Source organism: Achroia grisella, unplaced genomic scaffold, assembly GCF_030625045.1.
Source record: "Achroia grisella isolate CSIRO2021 unplaced genomic scaffold, CSIRO_AGI_Agris_v1 utg642, whole genome shotgun sequence".
NCBI lineage: Eukaryota > Metazoa > Arthropoda > Insecta > Lepidoptera > Pyralidae > Achroia > Achroia grisella.
This window is the reverse complement of record NW_026712979.1, coordinates 2695852-2722634: the sequence shown is the minus strand read 5'-3', so window position 1 is coordinate 2722634 and position 26783 is coordinate 2695852. Positions and strand designations below refer to the sequence as shown.

The 26783-nt window shown below is 31.6% G+C and overlaps 1 protein-coding gene across 1 annotated transcript in view; it reads right to left on the bottom strand.

The window, feature by feature from the left end:
• LOC131849448 (gamma-aminobutyric acid type B receptor subunit 2) overlaps window positions 1-26396 on the bottom strand; it is a 55012-nt gene extending 28616 nt beyond the window's left edge. Inside the window, exons 1-2 of the mRNA XM_059199527.1 lie at window positions 25577-26396; window positions 768-952 (exon numbers count right to left, since the gene is read on the bottom strand). Coding sequence (XP_059055510.1) covers window positions 768-952; window positions 25577-26396 — 1005 coding nt within the window. The remainder of the gene's footprint in view (window positions 1-767; window positions 953-25576) is intronic.
• Window positions 26397-26783: the final 387 nt, after the last annotated feature.

Genomic DNA, 26783 nt, shown 5'->3' with positions numbered 1-26783 from the left:
GTAGATTATTTTATGAACTTAAAGATAGCCTATGTTTGATTTCGTAATACAATCTATCTTCATGTCAAATTTCAATTAAATTCGTTCATCCATTTAGCTGAGAAGATGTAGCAAACAAACAGGCTGACCCACTTTCGAATTTTTAATACGTGTAGGTATTAGTTTGGTTAGATATCAGAGTCATAATTTAATACGGCGCAGCAGCAGGAAGGGAATTTTAGTAATGTGTCCTAATGATTGCTATCAATGTACCATGTCAGGTTGACTTCCACGCGGTTCCTCCTGGAAATCTTCCTGGTGAATTTATCACGATTGTCTAACTGATCTGACCTCATGTTCATCTTATCATCCTCGACTGGTGCCCCGTCAGCGTAAACCGTTAACGCAGGCGGCAATAGCATTCCGTTGTCATCCATAAAAAAATACACTCATAGAGAGGATTGCAATACAAATCGCTGTTATAGGGGATATGTAATGTTAATATAAATGTTATGATTTTTTATAAATGCTGTTTATTATACTCCAATAAGCTGTTTTTGCTACCGTTAGAAACTTGATAGCAGCGCCATATTTTCCACACTACTTTTCTAGAATGAATATCGTTGTCTGTGGTTAGTCTACGGCGCCCCATACCACATTATCGATAGATGGTGGAACAATAGCGATTAGTGGGGTGAGAATACATTCTAGAGAACACTTGGATCTTAATCGTTGGGTAGTGAACAATTAACTACCACAATTGTGAGGTAATAAAATATAGATAATACCTTAGTATCATTGGTGATTAGGTGCATCTTGTAGCCAGGTAGAAGAGCTCTGTCGTTGACGTGTGCCACTGCAAGCCTAGCTGCCGCCAGCTCGGATGCACCATCTGCTCGGGGAGCATCGCCTACCGACAGCTCGAATAATCCCAGTATAGAAACTATGCGATTTGATGTCGATTTTGGGAGATCTGTGAACAAAATGGCTGTCATTACTAAGAGATTCGAGAGAAGAGAGAGATAGAATAGGTAATTAAAAAAAAATGACACTCCCGCTACCACATACATACAAAATTGATAGAATCTGTTCTATCCTACCTCATTTTTTAATTATTTATTCAAATAAACTTAAATTTAAACACTTTGAATAGTCATACTTATTCGTTAATCTACCGCTAATTCGGAAATCTGTTTCATCACAAGAATTATGAGAAAGAAATTTGCGAGTCTAAATAATTTCATTTATCTAAATAATTTTGTTAAGTTGAACTTAAAAATATAAAGTTTTGTGAACTAATTCATAGAGTCAAAATATTAAATACATAATCACTTGTTAAGGTTAAGTGTACATAGTATATTATAATACAGAATGTAGATAAAACTAGAAATTTAAATAATGACACTAACGTTACACAGTCACTACTAGCTTTGTCACGTCGAATTAAAGAGATCTCTTTTAGAGATAAGTGCCTTTGCTCACATTTTATCTAATTAATATTAGAGTGCAATAAAGAATATACGTACAATATGTAAATTATTTCGATTTCGGCCACTTCTAACTTATATAAATGTTGTGTTAAACTTTTTGTACCTACCTCTAGGATACGTTATATATATTAATGTTATTATTAAAATTCAAATAAAAATATCAATTGATATTCATTGAAAAAAAAAATGATGTTGGCTATATTCTGTATACCACTACACCATAGCGCTATAATAATTGTTTTGGTAAATCTTCAAATATTAAAAATATGTTTTTGGTTATGTCATACCCAATTACAAGGAATTGTAATCAACTTTCAATATCTGTTTTTATACAGTTAGAATAGCAGATAAGCTGACTCTCCTATTGGTAAGTGGTAACCGTCGTCTGTATATATATATTTATATATATATGTTAACAGTACGACAGACATTAAATTAATTATAATTATTATATGATGCTTGTAACGCTTATGCGTTGTCATTCTGAAAAAGTAAACGTCATGCCTCCTATGAAATCAAATCAAAATCATTTATTCATTCATGTAGGAAATTTTAGCCTTTTCTTGTATTATATTTTTTTTCCTACAGTCCTCTTACAGTTTAAGTAAAGAATACATACATCAGAGTAAGTATGAAAGTGGCACCGATGTCGGAGAAGTTAAAGAGTAGTGCGTAGGAATGAAGATCATATCCTAAGGACGGTGTTACATATGAATGTGGATGGTGAAAAGGGTAGAGGAAGACCGAAAAAGAGATGGATGGACTGTGTGAAAGATGATATGGTGAGAAAGGGAGTAAATAACGGGTTGACTGCGAACAGAGATGAATGGAAGAGAAAAACATATTACGCCGACCCCATATAAATGGGATAAGGAAGAACCAGATGATGATGACGAGTCCAGTTTACTATACAGATTCAATTAAGAAGAAATGACAATATTTACATTGTGTGTCTATCTATGTCTAACATTAAATGAAAATCCTGTGAATTAACAACTATTGCAATGCACGTTTGTTATTTAAGTAATCGTTTAGTGAAATAGGATTTGGCTTAGTAAATATCATTTAACAGATGTTTTGAATTTATTTAAAGGTAATTGCTGTATATTCTTTGGTCCTATCCTGTGATTACACTACCACCGAAACACAGATTATAAAGAAAAGAGCCTGGCAGACATAGGTTAGACTGAGGAGCCTACGCAGATGACTTGTTACATAATTATATCAGGTAGGTAATAACTATTGTTGGATTATATAAATAAGGCATTTATATGATATTATAACTCTCATTGACATTTGTATTCATTCATTCATGAGTATGATTGTTTGTATCGGTCTGGGTGTTTTCTATGTATAATGTATGTATGTATTAACAAAAAAAATCTATGTATATGTATCAGTTATCTAGTACCCATAACACAAGCTGTAGCTAGCTTAACTTGGGTCTAGATAGCGCTGTGTGAATTGTCCTGAGATTCTTATTATTATATTATGTATGTATTTACAAAAAAATATCCATGTATTTATATTAGTTATCTAGTACCAATAACAAGCTCTGCTTAACGTGGGACGATATTAAAAAATTCTAAAGATCTGTACTTCCAATTTTATCTCTGTCATTTTAGTTATGTTTAAATGCGTTGGTGGTACAAAAGATATAAAGGACTTATCAGACTAATTGGCTTTAATTATTAACATGTCCACGAAAGAACAACTATTCTAAGATAGTCATTTAATATTTTTTCTATTAAAAGTATAACACGCAGTTACCGTTGTTAGCTGCAGAATGAAATTCAAAAAGAAAATCGCACAGGGATTTAATTAAATTGCATCTAGAGAGCGAAGCTTTATGTAATTTACTCTCCTAAAAAGATTTAAAAGTCGTCTCTTTTAATATAACTTAAGTCTAAGAGTATTCTAAGGGCTATTATACTGAATATTGTAAAATTTTCACTCAACATTTGGATTAAAAATTAACTGTTGTAGTAATTAATACCTAATCTTTTTATTATTATAAATGCGATAGTTTGTGATGCATGCATAGATGGATGACTGTTTGTTACTTTTTCACGCAAAAGCTACTAAACAATTTTGACAGTAATATCACAGATAATATAATATTACATAGTAATATATATATACTAATAATACGTAATACATACGTATAGGAAGAAGCAGATGATGATGTTGTTGTTCCTAGTACGTATGTATGCAGTATATTGTTAAGCTAGGATGACTAAATGTATGCATACATTTTCATTACTGCGCTTTTAGATGAAGTAGTCAGAGGAATTGTCAACAATAGATATATATGGACAAATCTGTAATGTAAGTGTAATTTTTCTGTTTTCTGTATAATATAAATAAACGTATAGGTACTCTATCTATCTATCTACGCGGACAACATCATTCCCGTCACATAAAAAAGGTACTAAAACATTAGTAATGTAATTCATACTGGTGATAGAAAATGTAAGTTATATTCATAGAATATAAGAAACGATCAGCACATCTGGGCCCAGGGCTGTAACATTACGACATCCCTCTATTTCATTGGAATCGCAAAAGGGACCCGCGAAAGGGCAAAATTCATGCAAACTATATCAAGTCGCTCTCAATTTGCTAGGAATATGTTTACTTTCGTACCTAATACAATAATCATTTCTCGACCCTTATTTTATGCTAGTTTTTCTATGAATCCGCAAAAAAATGGCAAAAGCATCTTATCTTATTAATATTATAAACGCGAAAGTTTGTGAGTATGGTTGGATGTTTGTTACTCTATTACGAAATTATGGCTTATATAATACATCAGAATAACATCATCATCATCTGCTTCTTCCTTATCCCATTTATTTGGGGTCGGCGTTATATAATACATCAGAATAACATATAGATTATAAATTTCACTCAGGTGAAACCACGGCTTCAGCTAGTATATAATTTTCTTTCTCTGATCGTCTGTTGGTATTTTATAACTATATATATATATATATATATATTTTATTTGAACAAACTTTTTACGGCTTCTCGCTATAATTGACTAGCCATCTGACTCTGATTTTGCACGGATATTTCAATCAATTTACCTGTTTATAGATGGAACCACATAAAAATTCGTTCAGTAGTTTTTGAGATTATCACAAAAGTACACGAAAATGCAGCATACAACGCATTGTTGCAAATGTCAGGTGACCCCAGGCAATTAACGACTGGTATATGATACGTCTGCGGGCACCTAAGGGCATTTTCTTATAATAATATATTAATAATCTCAGGACAATTCACACAGCCCCATCTAGACCCAAGTTAAGCTAGCTAAAGCTTGTGTTAAGGGTACTAGACAACTGATACAAATACATAGTTTTTTTTTTCGTAAATATATACATATTATACATAGAAAACACTCAGACCGATACAAACAATCATACTCATGAATACAAATGTTTGTGATGTGCGAGGAATCGAACTCGCGACCATCGGATGTAAAGCGGTGTGCTAAACCACTAGACCACCGAGGTCGTCGTGTCTTATATTATTTATCTATACATATAGCATGTATAGATAAATAGTATAAGAAAATTGTATTCTATTAGTTTTTTCCACTATTCGTTCGATGTATTTTGAATTCCTTGTGGAGGATTTATTGTTTCATGGAAATTCATACAAAATTTAGGCGGGTAGCTAGTATAATTTCTTTGAGTGAGTTTATGAAAAAACTTGAAGCTGTTTCAGCAAGATTTAGTGAAAAGTTTTGTACAAGTGAAATCAATATATTTATTATGAATTTGAAGATTGTGGTGTGACGTATTGGTTTTGAGGCAATGGGATCGCAAAAGAGGCCTAGTAAGGTCACAGAGAAGGTGGAACACTGTCATATACATGGTGTTGCCGATGGCAACCTTTTTGATAGTTTTTATATTTTTTATATATATTTGAATTTTATATTTTGACGTTCTGTTTTTATATACCGTTTGTTTTCTTATGCCATATTGTCTTTATATTTTTGCTAGCGAGCTGATTACACCTATTTTACCTCACCTAGGAACGTGTCTCATTTTTAACCAGCCCTAATACAGTCCTTCCTTCCGCAACACATGGATATCATGCTTTATGCAGTATTGTATAATTACAGTAATCAGTGGTTAACGTAGTAGGTGACACATTTATTAAAATTTATTAGTAAATAGTCTTAAGCCGTATGTATAATGTGTAACTGTTTGTTGACCTAAATAAATGAAAAAAAAAACAATGGCCCAAAATAGAAAAGTAGTTGTACCATCACAAAGTCGGAGAAAAATAGTTGAATAGTAACAAGAATATTGAAATTAAATACTTAAATCGGAAAACGTGAACGGAATATCCACAAGAATCTAAATCAGCGTTTCCCAACCTTTTTATGTAGTGTCTCACATTAGCCTTTCTAAAATTCTTAGTAATAAGAGTGTTAAGAAAAGAGTTATTTGAGAATTTGCTTTTTTTCATTAAATTTGGCAACGAAACCTAGTATTGCAAAAGGCCCGGAGCGGAAGGGTTGAACTCGTGTTTATTCCAGAGAAGACAGTAGACTTGTCCCCTGCCACATTGGATTTATATATACCGAGAGTTCTCTATTAGGCACATTGATTTAAGAAGAAAAAGTATAATCCATCACATTTAAAATAAGTAATGTTGCTAAGTAACAGTTTGTATGTAAAGTGCAATTGTGATCGGAATGAAAGTAAGTTATATTTACTGCTATATATGTAATCCACTCAATATCTCAATAATTCTCTCGGTATATATTTCTATCGGAAAAATCATATTTCAGGGCAATTCATACAGCGTCATCTAGCCCCAAGCTAAGCAGAGCTTGTATTATGAGTACTAGACAACTGATATAAATATATATATATACAGTCCATTTTAGAATTGCCATCCTTAAAAAATATACCGAGAGTTCTCTCGCGTCAGCGTCATCTAGCCCCAAGCTAAGCAGAGCTTGTATTATGAGTACTATACAACTGATATAAATATATACATATATAGTCCATTTTAGAATTGCCATCCTTAAAAATCTAATTGCCCCCTGGATCGTGGGCCCCGCGTTGGGAAACACTGCTTTAAATCATTCGAGTCACTTGCATACTCGTATACATATTTGCCTCAAAATAATTCCGGGGAAAGGCAGCGTCGTAAAATATGATTCGAGTAGAGATTTACAAACACAAAGCGATACCCACATCCATCAAACGCAACGGGAGGTTTAATATCGTGCGTGATTCTTGTATCCATTACGGTAGATTTTCTTGTGATATATTTTATGTCTATTTAATTTGCAGAACATTAGTCGTTATTACAATATTAACTAGTGGCTGGCCCCGGGTTCGGAGGTCTACTTAATAACAATAACTCCCTATAATAGCACGCACAACGGCCCGAATGAGAGGCTAATTGCGGAGACTGGAGTCCAACATACAACATACAATAACTCCCTACGATGCACAGAAAATATTTACAAATAAAAATTCATAAATGTGCTATACAAAAGACGATTATCACTTAAAGCAATATCTTATAGACAAACTGGACAATTACATTAATTATATTATAGTATAAGAGCTTTATTTTGCTCTAAAGCTTTATTTAACCGTAATAATGTAATTTTCTTTAGGCATTTTTTTAAAACTGTTTTATATTTTTTCGTAGATCGTAGTAGATCGTGGAAGGTGGCGGGAGCTCCATCGACAAGAGCTCTTAAATTATGAATGAATGAATGAAAGTATTTTTTGAGCTTATCAGTTATACTACTAGTAGCTACCCGCCGGCGCTACCCATTTGGATACAGCGTATATTATCGCTGGCAATATCATCGATAGGTGATTTTTTTTTCATAAGGATGATAATAGAAGGTACAACCCTGCCTGCCTGCATTAACGGTATACGTTACGGGTAACAGAGGCAGCTGATAAAATGAGCTTGAGGTTAGGTCAGTTAGCCCATCGTAGCAAACTCACCAGGAATTTTACATGATTTCCAGGAGGAACCGCGTGGAGGCCAACCTGACATGGTATAGTGCTAGCAATGCGATTATTAGTCCACATTATTAACAATCTCGTTCCTCCCTACCAATAGATGTTTTTTTTGTGGAATAATAAAAACGGTTTACGCTGGCGGGGCATCCACACATACAATTTTAAGAATCGGTCAAAATTTTTTTGAGTTCCATTACAAATAAAAAAACTAGTATTTTCTCTTTATAATATTTAACTTAGACAGGAGACCCATATCAGCGTGTCACAGCTGAACCTCGCCACGCTACGATACAATAGGGACTTACTTATAATTAAAACAAAGAAGGATATGTGATATATGAATGTATATAATATAAATAAGCTTCACATGTTAAACAGTCAATAAAATTATTTTTTAATAAACTTACTTCAGAAAACAGTTATCATTATTTTTTAATCTAGAACTTATTGGGAAATCTGTCTCATCCCAAGAAGAACGAGCAAGAAACTTGCGTGTTGCTCTTATAAATAATTAACTTTATACTTTTAAGTTGAAATGTGTGAATACAAAGTATCAACTACCACTTATTTAGTGAGATAAAAATAATAATAAAATAATAATAATTTCAGGACAATTCACACATCTAGTCCCAAACTAAGCAGAGCTTGTGTTATGGGTATTAGACAACTGATGAAAAATTCATTTTTTTTGTATATATATAATACACAGAAAGCACTCAGACCAATAAACAATCATAATTATGAATACAAATGTTTAAGCCGAGCTCGGAATCGAACCTGCGGTATGCTACCACCGCCTGCCTACCGCTAGACCATCGAGACCATATATTATACGTTAAACGACTTCTGCTCAGTCCTTACGCTGTGTGGGTCGTAAAAGTTAGCATCGTAATGACCATGAACTTCAACTGCAGGGGATTAATGTCGACGTGATATCCCTTTGGCAAACTTTACGTCCCTGTTAATATCAAGTATTGTTTAAATATTATAAACAATAATTCATTATCTATACATCTATAGATATAAATAAAATTGGAGTGCCTGTTTGTAATATAGAAATAACCGTTTTTTACTACATGCATATGAATATAAATACGGTACATACACCAAAATAACATTTTTTACCATTTTTGTCTATCTGTCTGTCTGTCAGCTAATCTCTGAAATGGCCGGACCGATTTTGACGGGAATTTTATTGGCAGGTAGCTGATGTAATAATGAGTAACTTAGGCTACCTTTATTTTAGAAAAATTCTTTTATTTTATTTTTATTATTCTTTTATTTTAATTTACCTACTTTATTTTAGAAAAATTATGTTAGTAATTATATCAGATCATCTGATGAAATATTACAAATTACTATAAAGCACATATAACAAATATTACAAATTATTGCACTTGTGTAAAGGGACGTATCTCTAGTCTATAGATATGTGTGTATACGGTCCAGGAGTGAGTACAACTGTTACACACACATAAAATTCCTTTGTTTGTTTTGGAGTCATATTTTTATAGCTTCGGCTGCCTAGGGTTGATTAAATTACTTTACGACCCTATGAAGGTGAACTTAACGTCGTTAAGCGACTGTTAAAATGTAATATATATGCTATTTAATTAATTTAATACGTGTGGTGTAAAAATTAAGTTATTGTGGTATTTGAAGGCGTTCATTATTCGTTGTGTTGCGATTTTTTGTTAGTTTTAATTTAAATATCTATGACGAATTATTATACCTATATATAATATAATTATATTTTATATAAGATAATGCATTTAAAAATAGAATTGAATATGTGGAGTAAAATTAAAATTTGAAACTATGTAGGTTATAAATAGGGAACATGCATCAATCTTTCAGACAGAAACCTACACCGTAAACCTAATTCTAAGGCTTTCATCAATCAGAACATATAAGGATAACCAAGCTGCTCTACTAGCACTTTACTTGTACGAAATCCGATCTAAACCCATTAGAAACTGTATCTTGCTACTAAATGAAGTAGGAAGCAGGAATAATATTACATTGAGATGAGTCCCAGTCACTATACATTGAATGAAAATGCTGACTAACTGACAAAGTTAGGATAAAAACCGCCTAACAAGTCACTGTACTCTTCTGTGGCATGCTAAACCGGACCGGTGGTAGCTAAACCGGAAGGGCTAAATCACTGTCAGAAAACGCCAAGATCAGTACATTCAATATCCCCTAATAATGGGCTACTCAAATACTACTTACATTAAATTTATACTTAAATCAATACTTTAATAGATTTTGCTATTGTATAGTATATATACTACGTTGATGATGATGATGACAAAGTATATTATACATGCATCATGACTAGAGTCTTGAGAATTAAATAAACATCCCTCTATAAACTGTAGGAGTAGAGATCATAGACAACGAGATGCGATTTTCTAATTCAGGCTGAATTAGAAAATCGCATCTCGTACATACAGTAGCTACTTTTTATTTAAATTAAACGATAAAACGGTAAAACTGTCGGACATAGCAAATAGTAATTACATGTTAAATGTCGTTACGATTCTAATCACGATCTATCTACGCAGCTTGCTGCTATTTAACTAGCTAACTTTATTGTAACTTATTTAAAATTCTACTTATTATGACATAATTTTCACTGCCAATTAAAAATGAATGGATGTTAATTCTAAACGAGTTGAAAACTGAACAAACACAAAGGAAAGTCAGGGATAATATCCTTTTATAAAGATGTTTTATAACCTTAATGGAAGTTATATTAGATTTTGCTTAAAAATGGCTTATTAAATTTAAGTATGAAAGCAAAACAAGCGTTAAATACGATTAAACGATATCAAATGTCAGATAACTCTTTTATCTATTATTTAATAACTGTCTGAGAACATTCAGGGGTAACATTGTAAAAGAAAGCTAAAAAGAACTATCAATCTTAGTAATATTATAAACGAGGTCTGCAAGTATGTATGGATACATGGATAGATGGATCTTTGTTACTCTTTCACGCAAACTATTGAACGGGTTTTGATGAAACTTTACAGTAATATAGCTTATACACCAAAATAACATATAGACTATAAAAGTGCGAGCATAGCTACCAATCGCTACATCGCAATATTATCTCTTTGCTTAAAAACCAAAACAGGTTAGCTTTAATTTATAAAAATCTATGCTTACTATATAGATATAGATATAAAGATATTCTTTGTAGATATTTGCATATTTAAACTTACAAGTATTCTCCTAAAATGTACACATGTACCGTAGCGTTTCTTGTATAGATCTATGTACAGTTAAATCCGAACTCAAAATCTAGTTACAGTAGTACAATTGCATTTGGTCCCCGAGCAATATCCTCTAGTTAGATTGCATATACATTTCTATTTCCATCAAAAGGGACGCGGATATGTAATATTTGAAAATTGGATTCGTTATTTGAGTTGGCAATGGTACTTTAATGCCTAGTCCCTTACGTCAGAGGGAATGACGTCAGAGAGATATACCTTTCTTCTCACACACATACATAATTTAGTTTCTTAACTCGTATTGTGCACACACTGATGCCACAGACAATATTTTACTACTCTGTGTCTACCGTACACTAATCTATACTAATTATAATAATAATAATATCTTAGAACAATTCACACAACGCCATCTAGTCCTAAGCTAAGCACAGCTTGTGTAATGGATACTAGATAACAGATATATATTTTTTCTATATATATAATAAACATCGCAAACAATTAGGAAAAAACACGGAATCTTATAGCGCTTTACTTATTTTAAATGAGTTCGCGGTATTTTCCTAATAAGATTTCGTGATTTTTATATATATATATATATATATATATAATACCATATATACACACAAATATTATATACAAATACAAAATAGATATAAGTAATGATCGCGTCTTTAAATCAGTATACAGATATATATTTTTTCTATATATATAATAATATATATATATAATAAACATCCAATGGACAAACAATCATACTTATAAATACAATTGTTTGTATTTGCCAGCAATCGAATCCGCAACCATTGAAAGTGAGGTGGGATGTTTAACCTGTTTATCACATACACCGCCTTACTATCGCCGTCAAGCAGTCAGACCGTCAATATTACAAAGCTAAAGAGTTTTGTTTCTTACTTTAATCTCGTTAATTTCTGGAAATACTGCTTCATTTTTCATGAAAATATATAGACTATATCATATACCTATATATCCTATATGTTACGCATATGAGCTAGTCATTTTAACTAGCTACTTATCCTGACCACGTCTGCTTTAAACCAACAAACAGTCCACCAGTCAATTACAACTGGAATGGCCAAAATTTATTGATTTCCTCGAAATTTAATCATTAATAATTTAAATCAATTTGAAATGTATTGATTAATTTAATAAGAGCACGGACTCAGTCTTTGGAGAAAGAAGAAAAAAAGTACACGAATTAAAGAGGTTTTAAGTGTCCCGATTTAAAAAAAAGTGTTTAACTTTGCAATAGAAACTTTTCGTTCCACTTCGAAACGCAAGTTGAGTCGTGACGTTAATTGTACAACTTCTTCCTTTCAACTTACTTTTTGTGGCTGACACTGGAAAGTCGAGTCGTTATACGAAATGTCACCATCATACCTTCAAGCCATTATTACTTTGAGATGGAAGGTCATCTTGGAATAACTTATCGTAGAATTAATATGTTTGAATTTATTTTAGCAATCATAATTCAATTCAATTTTAGCAGTCTATCTAAATATATATAACTCAAATCAACGGTGAGTACCAAACAACTGGACGGATCGGGCTGAAATTTGGCGTGCAGGTAGGTAGATATTATGTAGACGTAGGCTAAGAAAGGATTTTGATTAATTCTACCCCCAAAAGGATAAAATAGGGGATGAAAGTTTATATGAAACTTTGTCAATTTTAAACCGATCGGGCTGAGATTTTGCATGCATAAAGCTACTATGACGTAGGCATCTAAGGGAATAAATTAAGGCGAGCGAAGCCGCGGGCAAAAGCTAGTATAATCTAAAACGAAGTCACTTCCGCTGTCTATTCGCTTAGATCTTTTGAACTACGCAACGGATTTTAATCATTTTAGCAATAGATAGAGTGAATACGAGGTTTATGTGTATCTAATACATGTACACTGGCGAGAAGCCGGGGCGGGTAGCTAGTATCATATATTTCTATATTTGTTCAGAATCACTTTAGGCTCATGCCGCTGTGTCGTTGATTTTCCAGCGGGGACAATGGCAAAACTTCGGGCTCAAAATCTGACTCTGCTGGTGCTGCTTCCACTTGTACGGACGCTCGCGAGCTGCGGGCGGGGGGTGTGGGACGAACTGTTGTACGCGGTGCCACCACATCGGTCGACTGTGAAAACGCTGACTCAATAATCGAAGCGGACAGGCTCTACCTAAGTTCGTTAACAGATATAAGAAACAAAAAAATAATAAAATTACCGCTCAGTAGAAGAACACTTATCAATAACTCCGATATTGTACCTACGTTTGACAAATTAATATATAAGCATACCACCCCGCGACACACCACTATAAGGGTACAAATTTAATTTCGCCAGGCAATGGAGGCTCTTAGCTGACATTAAATATTAAATTGGTGAGTTACTCATTATTCACATCAGATATGGGTATGCATATAAATGACGGTAATAAGCCGCCGTCTTCATGGTGTGAATTGTTCTTAAGATTTTGATGTTCCTTATTTGATTTGGTCAAGTATCTAACAATTGCATGTTTAGTCTGATTTTTAGAATAAAGATTACTAATATTATGTTATCTGTGCTGTATATTAAGTATTTTTTCTAACCTTTGACGCTATGTCTTCAATTTTACTACTTAATGTTTTATATTTTAATTAACTATGCTATGATAATTTCAAAATATTGCGTATCTTTTATTCATTCCATTCCAAAATTAAAATTCAATATTGTCCTAATGTATTTTTACCGCGTTTTTGTATTCGAATTTTGAATTGTGATCTTTCAAAATTTTGGCGCGCAATATGTAGGAATTTAAATAGATTAGGCTGAATAGAATGAAATAAAACTATAGAATGCATTTAAATAAAGGTAATAAAGTTTAATGAAATAATATGGAACGTTTTTATCGTAGTGATTATTTGCTCAGTGCTCTACGGCACGAGTTGCAACTTTGTTATACTAACTTACGAAGTACTACTTCTATTTACGGTTTTACGTATTAATTTAGAAAAATGATTTATTTTAATAAAATAAAGGAGTAATGTTATAAGTATTTCCTGTACTAACATAGAATTTTTTTTAGATTTATATCTAGGTTTATATTTTTCTGCCAATCTGTTCATCCGTTGATCAATGCGACTCGCCGCACTGAGATTGCATTAAGTTCGGTTCAGTGGCGTGAAGTGTAATTATCTTATATCACATTACATTGATATTTTAAATTAAATAAAATACATATATTAAATATAATTTTTTTTATTGGATGGTAATGGTATTGTGTCTGCTCTAACGGTATACGCTGACGGGGCACCAGTGGAGGATGACAGGATATGCCAGGTGATGATTTCTGAAATTTTATGTAAGACTAGCTATATCCGCGACTTCGTTCGCGTGGAATTTAACAAAAAAGTTTATTAGAGATTTTTTCTAAAATAAAGGTTTCTCTAAAATACATCAGCTCCTGCAAATAAAAGTCCCGTCAAAATCGGTCCAGCTATTTCAGAGATTAGCCGGAACAAACAAACCGACAGACAAAAATTATAAAAACTGTTATTTTGGTTTATGTACCGTATTTATATTCATATGCATGTAGTCAAAAACCGTTATTTCAATATTACAAACAGACACTCCAATTTTTTTTATATGTATAGATATATATATAAATTGTATTACAATATTTAATGCTCATGAATAAAATAAATCAGCTACAATAACAGCATCAAGCATTAAAATAAAAAGCTAATTTTAGTTGGTTATTGGTATATAATTTCATAGAAATTGCCAATATAATAGTGCTTATAGGTAACATGTGTTACCAACTATTAATACAATGTATATCGTGATTCGAGACATTAATTACCACATAATGTGTGTGGGAGGGGCAGGAAGACAGAGGGGGAAGGAGTGTAATTAATACCAAAGACGGTGATAGACAATGTTATGCTACGAAACTTAGTTTATGACGAAACTATCTAGAATGTTCGATAGCGATTGCAATGCAATTGCTTTCTGCAGAAATTATATAATAAAGTTCTGCAATATCGATCAATCCTTACTAATAATGAAATGCGGGAGCCTGTCTGTCTGTTGTACTTCCACAAAAGAGTATGTACGCTTGTATGTGTTATATACGACCTCGGTGGTCTAGCGGTCTAGCACACCGCTTTACGACCGATGGCCACGGGTTCGATTCCTCGCACGGTATAAATATTTGTATTCATGAGTATGATTGTTTGTATCGGTCTGGGTGTTTTCTATATATGTATTTACAAAAGAAAAAATATATCTATGTATACTATATGTATCAGTTGCTAGTACCCATAACACAAGCTTTAGCTAGCTTAACTTGGGTCTAGATGGCGCTGTGTGGATTGTCCTGAGATTATTATTATTATTATATACATGGTGGTGTGTGTAATGTATTTTCTATATATAATGTTTTTTTTATTTACGAAATGTATTTTTTATGCATATTAAAAACAAATTGCATTCTGCACTCATTTTTTTTATATATATACTTTTTAATATACAATCGATTTGACTACATAAAAATTTTAAATTAGTATAAAAAGTGAAGTTATATGTATATATAGTAGATATAGAACCTTAGCTAAGTCCATTTTTGTAACTGTTTTTTTTTTTTGCACAATAAACTTATTATTATTTCTTATTATTCTCTATATGTATGAACTATAAGTGTGCAAAATTTCATACTCCTCCGTTCGCAAATTTCGGAAGAAGAGGTATAAAGTATTTATTTTATGTATTTATTACAACAATATAATTAAAATTTGAAGTCTTTACCAATAAGTACACAAAGCTATTTCGGTATAAGATGGGGGAGCTATTTTTGTGCAATCTCAGAAGTTTGCGAACGTCGAATGGAAAGCGCTTAAAGCCATTGTTGTTAGAATAATAAATGCTCCAGGAAAAGCAATTGAAATATAAAAAATGAATTGGACCAGCACCATTCATGAATGGACAGATTTAGAATATTTCTAAAGGGTCGGATCGTTCTTTTTCATTTGTTTCATTGTATGAAAACCAATATCGATATTTATAGTTGCAATAAACGCTTTTTACGCTTTTGTAATAGCGTTCTCTTCTATTTATGGAAGAATTATTAACTAGCTGTGCTCCCGACTTTATCCGCTTGGAATAGTGACCATACAAATTTATTTAAATAAATTTCATGCCACTATTTTTCTAACTCCCTTAGTAGTGAAATTTTTAGACACTTTGAAAGTCATATTTACATTTATTTAAATGCTTAAATTTGAGCTTCTAGCTTTAAAAATTAAGACGCTTACACCCTTTTTTGCATTAAAAAGTAGCCTATGATCTTTCTCAGGGCTATCTGTGCAGCGAATTTCAATTAAATTGGTACAGTACTTTTGGCGTGAAAGCGCCACAGGTACACAGAAAGAGTTATTTTTGCATTGATAATAGTATTAAGGAAATTAAAAGGTAACGATACTAATTTCAATCGAAACGCATTTTACAAGGAAGCCGCTGGGTAGCTCAAATAGGTGATATTGAGTTGAGGCACTCAAGAAGACTTTTTACAAAGTCAATGAGTTATTTTCACATTCACAAAATAAGTCATTTTAGAGCTACAATTTTTATTACTCCTTTTTATCCCACTGGCCTTAATAAAGAAGTAACAAAGGAAGCAACAGAATTATTCTACATGATATAAAAAGAATATGATGGAATAAACAATACAGAACCAAGAAAGAATACAGGTGATATTTGAAAGGGCATAGAGCAGAAAAAAATTACTGCCAAGAATAATAAATAAAGACAAGTAATATCCATTCATTTATAACAATCCGTTAACATTGCATTGTAGAGCACTGGTTCCTCATAGAAGGAAGATATCAGTCCCCTATAAAAAAAATTCATCCTATAGACGTAACAATAAAACAAATTAACTATTTATAAATCCCACAAACTAATTAAATAATATGTAAGCAAAAAGTAACATTTACATAATAATTTTCATAGATTTTTTTTATATACTACAATGGCTGCCGCCACCCTTAACCAATGACGTCACAATACACTCAAAAAGTCTTATTAAATATTATATATATATATATATATATATATATATATATATATATATATATATAAATAAGCCACCCTCTTTAACAAACGCAGTTGGGACCAGATTAATGAAACCTAAACGAGAAAAGGGAAATCACAAGAAAAAATATAAGGGTCTGAAACAAAGACTATGTAACCATCAGTCAACGCCAGAAGTAAGTACAATGGTACACATCTGTAATGGCTTGTGGTCACCTTCTACATGGGCGTACTAACTGTGCCGGCGACTTTGTCCGCGTGTTCAGTGATCTTAAATTAAATAAATAGAAATTATTCAATAATATAACTCAAAAGAGGAAAAGAAAACAGTTTATTTGTTCTAGCTTAAAAAAAAATACGATTTTCTATAAAAACATTCATCCCCTATTTTATTTTACCCCCTCAAGGGTAACTTTTATACAAATTTGAAAGGTATATTCATTTATATTTAATCATTAATCTAATAAATAAGGATCAAGCTTCTAGCTTTAAAAAAGATGATAATTCCATACAATCTTTCATCTTCCGTTTCAACCCCTTATTTCGCATTAAAACGTCTATACCCTTTCTCAGGGTCTAAGACTATATCTGTACCAAATTTAAATAAAATAAAATTCAACACAAAAAGTTTTTTTTTTTCAATTCGAACCAGTACTTACTAAGATTAGCGCGTTCAAACAAACAAACAAACGAACACTCTTCAGCTTTATAATATTATATAGTATAGATAGGCAATGGAAACGAAAGTATCATGCACCTAAAAATAAATTTAATGTTAGTTTCACCCAATCACTTAAATATTGTGTGTCGTGAATAAGTTGTAACTTACTTCAAATCTTAAAAGGTTACAAGGATCTATCTACTTAGGAAGTTGACCAATAACGTTGTTTTTTCTTTCCTTACAAATGTAAGCATTCAATTTGTAATGGCATATTACATTATGCGGACCTTTTAGTTTCACTCCAAGTTTTTCTATTATCTACATAAAGTTTTCTCCTATTTTCTAAGTATTCCTATGGAACTTTATCTCAGGTGTCAATAAAATATTATATATATAAGTTCCGAGGCATGTATCAGTTTTATGACGAAAAATTATATTAATTCATAATTTAAGATCCGCGCTCTTGTTTTTATCGGTCTTAGTGATTTCTATGAATATTCTGCAATACCGTCTTTACCATAAGACCACACGGAGCCCGTGGCCAGGGCCCCCATTCTCAGGGGGCCCCCGAAGGACTGACAATTTTTCTCACACACATTCTCAAAAGATTTTTGTCGGGCACACTACACTTTTTTCACAAATCAGTAATGTTATCAGAAAGTTATCACAAGGCATATACTACGCCATTATACCGATTACTTTGCCTATTCCTATGTTCTTATAGCTAATAAGCTTTTTTTTCTTACTTTCCAAAAGGGCCCCTAATTCTTGTGTGCCCAAGGGCCCCAGCCTAGTTTAAGACAGCTGTGATATTCTGTATTTAAAAAATGTATTTATGTATTTCAATAAATCTAATACCCATAACACAAGCTCTGTTTACCTTGACTAGATTGCGCTATGTGAATCGTCCTAGATTATTATTATTATTTTATAACGGTGCTGTGTGAATTACCCAGGGTTATAACGATTATACATTACAGTGTTGGTTATTCTATATGTAGTATATAATTTGCTTTCAAACTGTACATTTATGTAACTGAAATGGCAAATATGTTTTCAGCACACTTGACACTTAGTTTTATATTACATTGGTGGCAAACAAGTATAAAGCCTATCTGAGTTATCAAACCCCTTAATCAAAATAAGCTGTTTCGCGGCTTAAACAGTTGAAATTGAGATTTTTTTTTTATACCACTTAGGTGGCAAACAAGCATACGGCCCATCTGATGGTAAACGGTTACCGTAGCCTATGGACGCCTGAAACACCAGGGGTGTCACATACGCGTTGCCGACCCTAATGAGATACTCGCACAGATATCTTTACACAAAGTATACCTCGGTAATTTATATCTACTACATTGAGTATTGTCCACATTATAGTATAATTCTGTCTAAGTCATTTTCCATTAATTTTTTATCCATCCAATTTGCTTTGAAAAAGAGGAAAAGGGCGCTTGTACATAGAGCCCGCGTTAATTATTTAGTTTCTTTTTCTTTCGCCGAGTGTTTTTAACGCTAAGGCGGAAAGTTAAATGCATTTATTTACATATTTCTGTAGAGTGTATTTTAGTTTGAATCTTGTTAACATGCCTTTTTATTTTGTTTTGTTATATAATTATACAAATATTGAATTATGAATGGTTTTTTATAATAACAACAAACAAATATAAGACCCATCTGATCATTAGAATATGAACTGTATATGTAATTATATATAATAACAAATATATGTAACTACTAGCTGTCCCGGCAAACAAAAAAAATTAGTGGACTACCCCTAACATTTAAATGAAAAATAGATGTTGGCCGATTCTCAGACCTACTCAATACGCTCAAAAAATTTCATGAGAATCGGTCAAGCCGTTTCGGAAGAATATGGGAACGAAAACTGTGATACATTTTATATATAAGATACAGTTTTTTTTATTAATAAGTATAACGCTCAAAGCTTTGCTTGGTTCATTTATTGTCGGTGTCTCTAATTATATTTATTTCTACTAATATTAATAGCTTATGTTGTTAATCGAAGAAGTTATTAATAACAACAGAGAATTTATATAATTATATCAGTAAGCTTATAGGTGAAAAGAATAACGAAAGAATCAAGTGTAATGTTAGTTTAGAAAGTCATTAGTATTCACGAGTATGATTGTTTGTATCGGTTTTGGTGTTTTATTATGTATATTGGATATGTATTTACAAAAAAGAATTGGGATTAGATGACGTTGTGTGAATTGTCTAGGGGTATTATAATTAATAATATGGCGTTTATAATTATAGATGATAATAATAATAAATAAATAAATATATATCCCTGGACAATTAACACAACGCCATCTAGACCCACGGTAAGCAGAGCTTGTGTTATGGGTACTAGACAACTCATATTAATACATAAATATTTTTTTTGTAAATGCATACCTAATATATACAGAAAACACCCAGACCGATACAATCATACTCATAAATACAAATGTTTGCATCGTGGGAGGAATGGAACCCGCGACCATCGGAAGTGAAGCGGTCTGCTAAACCGCTATACCACCGAGGCCGTCAATTATGATTGACGGCCACGATGATTACCATCACTAGATAGCGAAGTATGAATGTACTTGCGTACGAAGTCGCAAGCTCTGCTAGTTTCACTACATATTAGGTAAGTAACTTATCTATGTATGTATCATTAATTAACTAAGTTCAGAATTCTTGCAATGAAAACAAGGGCCATATTAAATAACTTGCCACGAAACCCCTATTCAGGAGGAATCAAAACTATATCCAAAATTACCCACGCGTTTGTCTGTGAAATTAGATTAAACCTCAAAACACGCTAGCAGAAAGTTAAAACCATTTAAAAGCCATAAAAATTATACCAATAATCACTAGGCATTATTTTAACGGTACGTTTAACGAGAGGACATACGTCGTTCTACCGCATAAGTAAATTCAATAACCCTCAAATGGGTTCAATAAATTTACCCCAAAACCACCGTGTCGTACCCGATTAACGTCTCACTTCGTTAACCCCGCCTATTCATTCTCGATTACCCCTTTTCTTATAGTCCTGAGTCATTCAGGGTATTTCGGGGTAATGGCGTTTATTCGCTTTGCTAAACCTATCAAGTGATTCCATATGAATTATGATTAATTTGGAAGACGGAAAGGTCGGAAGAATTGTTGGTCTAACAATTGTTTGTTGGTGACAGGTTCGATTCCTCGCACGATGCAAACATTCGTATATACACAATTATATTATTGTATGTATGTCAAATAATATTTTTAGTATATGTGGGAAAGAGAAAGAATTATTATGTCATCTCTAGCGCACGCTGTTGGCGTCATGTGGGATTACGAGGTATGAGCGAGAACAGTGATATGGGTCTGAGATCCAATAATTAGGAAAACAAATAGTAATATGTATTATTGCTAAAATTGATGTTATATGTATAAATAATGACGAAAAATTACCACGTAGCTGTGTTTGTTAACTATAATGCACTGCTTGCTAATTTCCCTGTTTGCCTTATGGTAGACTGGTAGAGAATGCCCTTTGGTTTGCTTAAAGTTAAAATAAATAAAGAAATAGTAAACGGAACTCTGTATGGGATTGGTACGATTTTTTTTATAAATACAAGTACAATATAATTGACACCTTAGCTTGAAACATCGTTAGCTTTGTACACGTAATCATTATATTAATACGTGAAACAATAACTTTATACCCCTTTTTTTTGGAGTATGAAATTTGCACACTTATGGATTGTATATAGAAGGAGTTCAGAATGTAATAATATTGTTTTAAATTACATTAAATTAATAAAAAAACAATATATGCACTACCTATGTAATTGATACACACATACACACGCACAGAAATATAAACTTTGACAAAATAGTTCCTAATAATTTAAATGAATTATAGTCATATTTGCACTATTGGGCAACCACTAGTACTATACAAATAAACTATTACTGTGAGCAATTTTAGTATCACCACGCATTACCTTACTCAGGAGGTAGGGCCACCTGCCAATTAATTTTGCTGAGGTCTATTCTAAAGGTCAAGACATGATTATTTAGCGAGGTAAATTAATTTATTTTATGCCTCAAATTTACTTGGGCGTTTGACCGTGTCGTGTCTAATTTTGTAAAACGATTTATTTTGTCTGGAAAATATTTTCTTTTGTTCGGGGAAAGGAATATAAAACGATGCCTGATGTTTAAGGCGGGGTATACATACTATATATAGCCTGGTATAAATATACAATTTATTAAAATTGAAGTGTCTGTTTGTAATTTTAAGATTAACAGATTTTCACAAAATTATTTGAAAGTATATATATAAATATATATACTTTACTTATACTTATATATATATAAGTATATATATAAATATATATACTTTACCTACATTAAATAAATAAAATGTCTTGCTAATATCTGAAACGGAATAGACCGATTTTTATGGGGCTTTCATTGTTAGAAAGCTAATGTTATAAGAATAAACATAGGTTATTTTTATTAAAAATAAATTGAAGTCTACGCGGACAAAGTCGCGGGAAACAGCTAGTTTTTAAATATATTTCGAGAAGACTTTATCGGATCTTGTGAAAAAGTTATGGCATATACGGTAGGTCCAATAGAAGCACTGTATATAATTTAATTATTATATAATTAAATACAACAAGTTATTTATATTATTACTTATTGTATATTTATATTTGACCCAAAAAAAATTGTGCTGGTTGGTAGTTTGTATTCACACGTTTCGACTTGTAAATGAAAACTTACATTATTATATAAAATTATATTATATAAAATTACAGGATTATGTAAAAGAGCAACACACAAGTTTTTTGCACGTTCTTCTTGCGATGAGACAGCTTTCCGAACGAGCGGTAGATAAAAAAAAATGTTAAGACTATTCAAAAGTGCTTAAATTAAGTTTATTTGAATAAATTATTTTCTATTCTATTTTAGCTACAAACACGTTCAGAGTTATAGTTGAATACACACTGACTAGTGTCAAAGTTTGTCAATTTCCACCTAATATCAGTTGCAAATTGCGTTGCCCAGAAACTGATCGTTCACAAAGCTCTGACGATTGTGACCAATGAAGCGGGGTGCATTTACATGCGAGTGAGCATTCATTTGAATCGACGGCCGATAGCTGATAACCGTTGCTAAACTTTTAGTCATGAAAATTAGTACGTACTCAATCAATTGGATTTGGACTTAAATGGTACTATTTATAAACACAAGGCCCACAAGCCTACGAATGATACAGAATATATTGTCATTTGACAGCCTGTGTCTAATATATTCGTCATTTGACAGGCTCGTAATTGGTTTGTTGTACACTTGTAATCATGTTTGTAATTATCTAGTTTTTAAATGATTTTTTATATAACAATTGTGCAAACAAAAATTAATGTAATAATGATATATTATCAAAAGTGTAATTGGTTTGTTGAATGGCTACAATTCTTTGTCTAATCTTCGTTAATCCGAATAACCTTTTTGTTATTTCTGGTTGTTTTCTATGTAAATATGCAATTTACATATAGTGTGTTAGTTAACAGAACTATAAAAACATTGTTTTATGTTGTATATAATAAGAATAAACATCTTCCATCATGGTATTGATAATATATGTTTTTAGTTCGCGCTATATTGAATCGTTTCGCTGGTTGTAAATTGAGATTTTCCTTTGTTTAATATAAATTATAATTAAAAAAAATAATTAAAAAAAAATTACATTTAATAAGAAAATTGTGTTCATGTAATAATCATTATACTGTGTGTGCAAAGAATTTGAACTTTGTTTCTTTGTTACGAAAATTGCCCGGACTAAGCAATAAGAAAATTCACACATTTAGAAGAAGTGCAGACAATTTTTTTTTTAAATATGCATAAAAAATACATATTACCATGTATTTGACACACGCACAATAGAAACTCAATAATGTTCATCACATAAAATGAATTATGATCGAATTTCAATCAATTTCAACCACCATTTATTAGCAATGGTAATGAAATTAATTTATATATTATGCACTGAAATAAAAATAGAAATAATCTTTATACAAATAAACTTAATATAAGCACTTTTGAATAGTCAAGTTTTTTTATTCTACCGCTTATTCGGAATGCAGATTCATCACAAGAAGAACAAACAAGGAACTTGTGTGTTGCTCTTTTAAATAAATATTGATTTACTTATATTTAAACAAGGATTAGGCATACGATAATCAATATAGAAACCGCTACGCACTTAATCTCTGTTCAATCCGATAACATTGTCAGCGCTATGAATTTTAAGTTAGATATTGTCTACAAAAACATTATTATCATGTATACATTTTTCAATTTTATAATAAGGTTTTTTACAAAGAAAATATTTTATGACATATTTGAATTTTTTTTTTGGCAAATTGAGTACAGACTCTGGGAGAACTGATCAACTGATAAATAAATAGTAATAAATAAAATGAAAATGAAATAAAGATAAATGTTTTACTAATAAATAGTATACTAATAAATAAAATGAAAATGAAATGAAGATTTATTGTGTGTTGTTGATTGATTGATGAGTGATGTTGATTGATTGATGAGTGATGTTATTGTTTTTTATTCATCTCTAATTCATTATCCATAATTTTCATACGTTTCCGAACGATAATATTAATTAACTTACTATTGTATTTCAGATACTGAATAGTTGTCAATGATATTAGTGCTGATTGTAATATTGTCCTATTCGTAATATTAGACCTTATAGATATGTATAATATTACCTATATATGTATAAACGAGAACGCATGTCTGTTTCTTCACGTTTTCATGATTAAACGGCTTGTAATTAATTTTATAGATATATAGTCTTATCTATACACCTATACATACAAATAAAATTGGAGCGTCTGTTGGTAATATTGAAATAACCGTTTTTTACTACATGCATATGAATATAAATACGCTACATACACCAAAATAACATTTTTTATAATTTTTGTCTGTCTGTCTGTCGGTCTGTTCCGGCTAATCTCTGAAATGGCTGGACCGATTTTGACGAGACTTTTTAGCAGGCAGGTAACTGATGTAATAAGAAGTAACTTACGCTACTTTTATTTTAGAAAAATAAAGTTAAATTCCAAGCGGACGAAGACGCGAGTAAAGCTAGTCTTAAATAATAATATGAAAAGAGGTGAAACAGGGACGAAGTGTGAGTTTGAGCAGATGAAGTCACGGGTAACGGCAAAAAAAAACATTATTCTAATAATGTGAACGGGTAACAACTCCATCTTGAGTTCTGAGAATAAATTTTAATTTGTCTTCATTTCAAATAAATCAAAATGTATTATTCTAGCAAAAAGTCGAAGATATAGAATATATAGAAGAAGATATAGAATATATGATCCACTCGATCATAAAATAAACTATTATTTCAGCGGGCGGGTATAAGAATCGTTTGCTTCGAGTAATAAATAGAAGAGTACAATTTTGCACCTAACTTACGAGTGGGATGGGAGGCACATCTCCCCTCCTCATCTTGGTTTGATTTGATCAATTGCTATAGTGCGGCGCTATAAAAAGTCAATAGGCTATGAAATGGTTTCTCATAAACCATAGGATGTGATTTTAATTTCCTTCACTTTTGATAACATTACGTAAGTAAATTGTATTTTTTTCATATATTTTTTTAAATATTAAACTATTCACGTAGCTTCCAACGTCAAATCATTTGACTGAAAACTCCAACTGTACATTCAGTGGACTAACAATATCGAAATAAATGAAGTAAGAAATTTAGTTCATATTTATGTTATAGAATTAGGTAGTTTCCGCACTGAATATGTGTGGTTTAATACAAGCTAATTGTAGCGGAATGAAACAAAATAATATAAATCTATTAAGTAATGAAGTTCAGCTGAGTTTTTTGCCAGTAAAACGATTAATGTTAATTGAGTATGCGCTGCGTTCTTGATGATGAACTGATTTTTGGTGAAATATGAAATGTAAAATGTAATGTTAATGTTGCAAAATAATGTACAATGCCAGCTCGTTAATTGTAGTAAGTATTTAGAATTAGCATAACTTACCATCGAAAAAGCTTGCTCGTGGTGTTTGCAATGTTGCAGTTGCAGGAATATGAGAGGAAAAGAGGTCATCAATAGGATATCCTAATGACTCGTTCAAGAATCTTGTCACTATATCTTGATTTGACGTATTTTCTATATTACTTCCAATTAAATAATCTTCTACTATACTTTCATTGAATCTTATTAAATCTACAGATTGATCATTATCATGCACTTCAGATTTAGATTTAACATTTTTGTGTACAGTAGTGAAAAAGTCATGAAATATTTTAGTTCTAGTTGCATCGTCCACTCTTAGTTTTTCCATTGAGTTGCCATCTATTTTTCTTGGTTTTGTTTCTATTTCTCTATACGTTCTGTTAGCTTCTATATCTACAGTATTATTTAATAATTGAAATTCTAAAACTTCATTATCATTTTTTAAAGTTGTGTTATTAATTACACCTTTCCTATTAACTTTTGTTGACGTTTCCAAATTATTGCTTTCATTATGAGGTGTTAAATTTGTATTTGTTACTTTTTTTCTTCTGAACCTATCTAATAGTGTTTGATATTTTTCACTAAATACTATTGTTGTATTATCATCAATATTACTTGATGCATTGGCGTAATTAAAGTTGAAATGTTTTAATGAATTATTATATATAGTGTTTAATTGATTTTGAAACGTTAAATTGTTTGCGTGCATTTGTGTGTTAATTAATGGAAACAGGATTAAGATAAAGGAAAGCGAGAAGGTGAAGGGAATTTTAAAGGATCTTCCGTAGAGGGGTGAACAGTGGAAGTTAAGGGACGAAGTGGATTGCGACGGCCCTCTCATACCAGGCCGGCACTTTAACGCCGACTATTCTGAAAGTAAGAAAACAATAACTGAATAATGTATTTTACTTACGTGTAAATTATGTTTATTATTAAGTAAATTTTTTTTTAAACTGTATAAATTTTCGTTATAATTTATTTCTTCCAAAAATATAACATATCTTGATCGGGGAATCCATGATGCATTGTCGTTCTGAAGGACTAAGGCATCATGGCTTAGTACGCTGTAATTTCAGTCATATCTTATCTTTCCACTGAAATACATCTTACAAAGAAATGGTGGCTATAATAGGCGAGAGAGACTAGAGAGGTATTTGTGTAAAGTCTATCTTATTAAAGTTCTTAATTTGAAAACTAGTAACCAAAGATTATTAAAAAAAAACATACA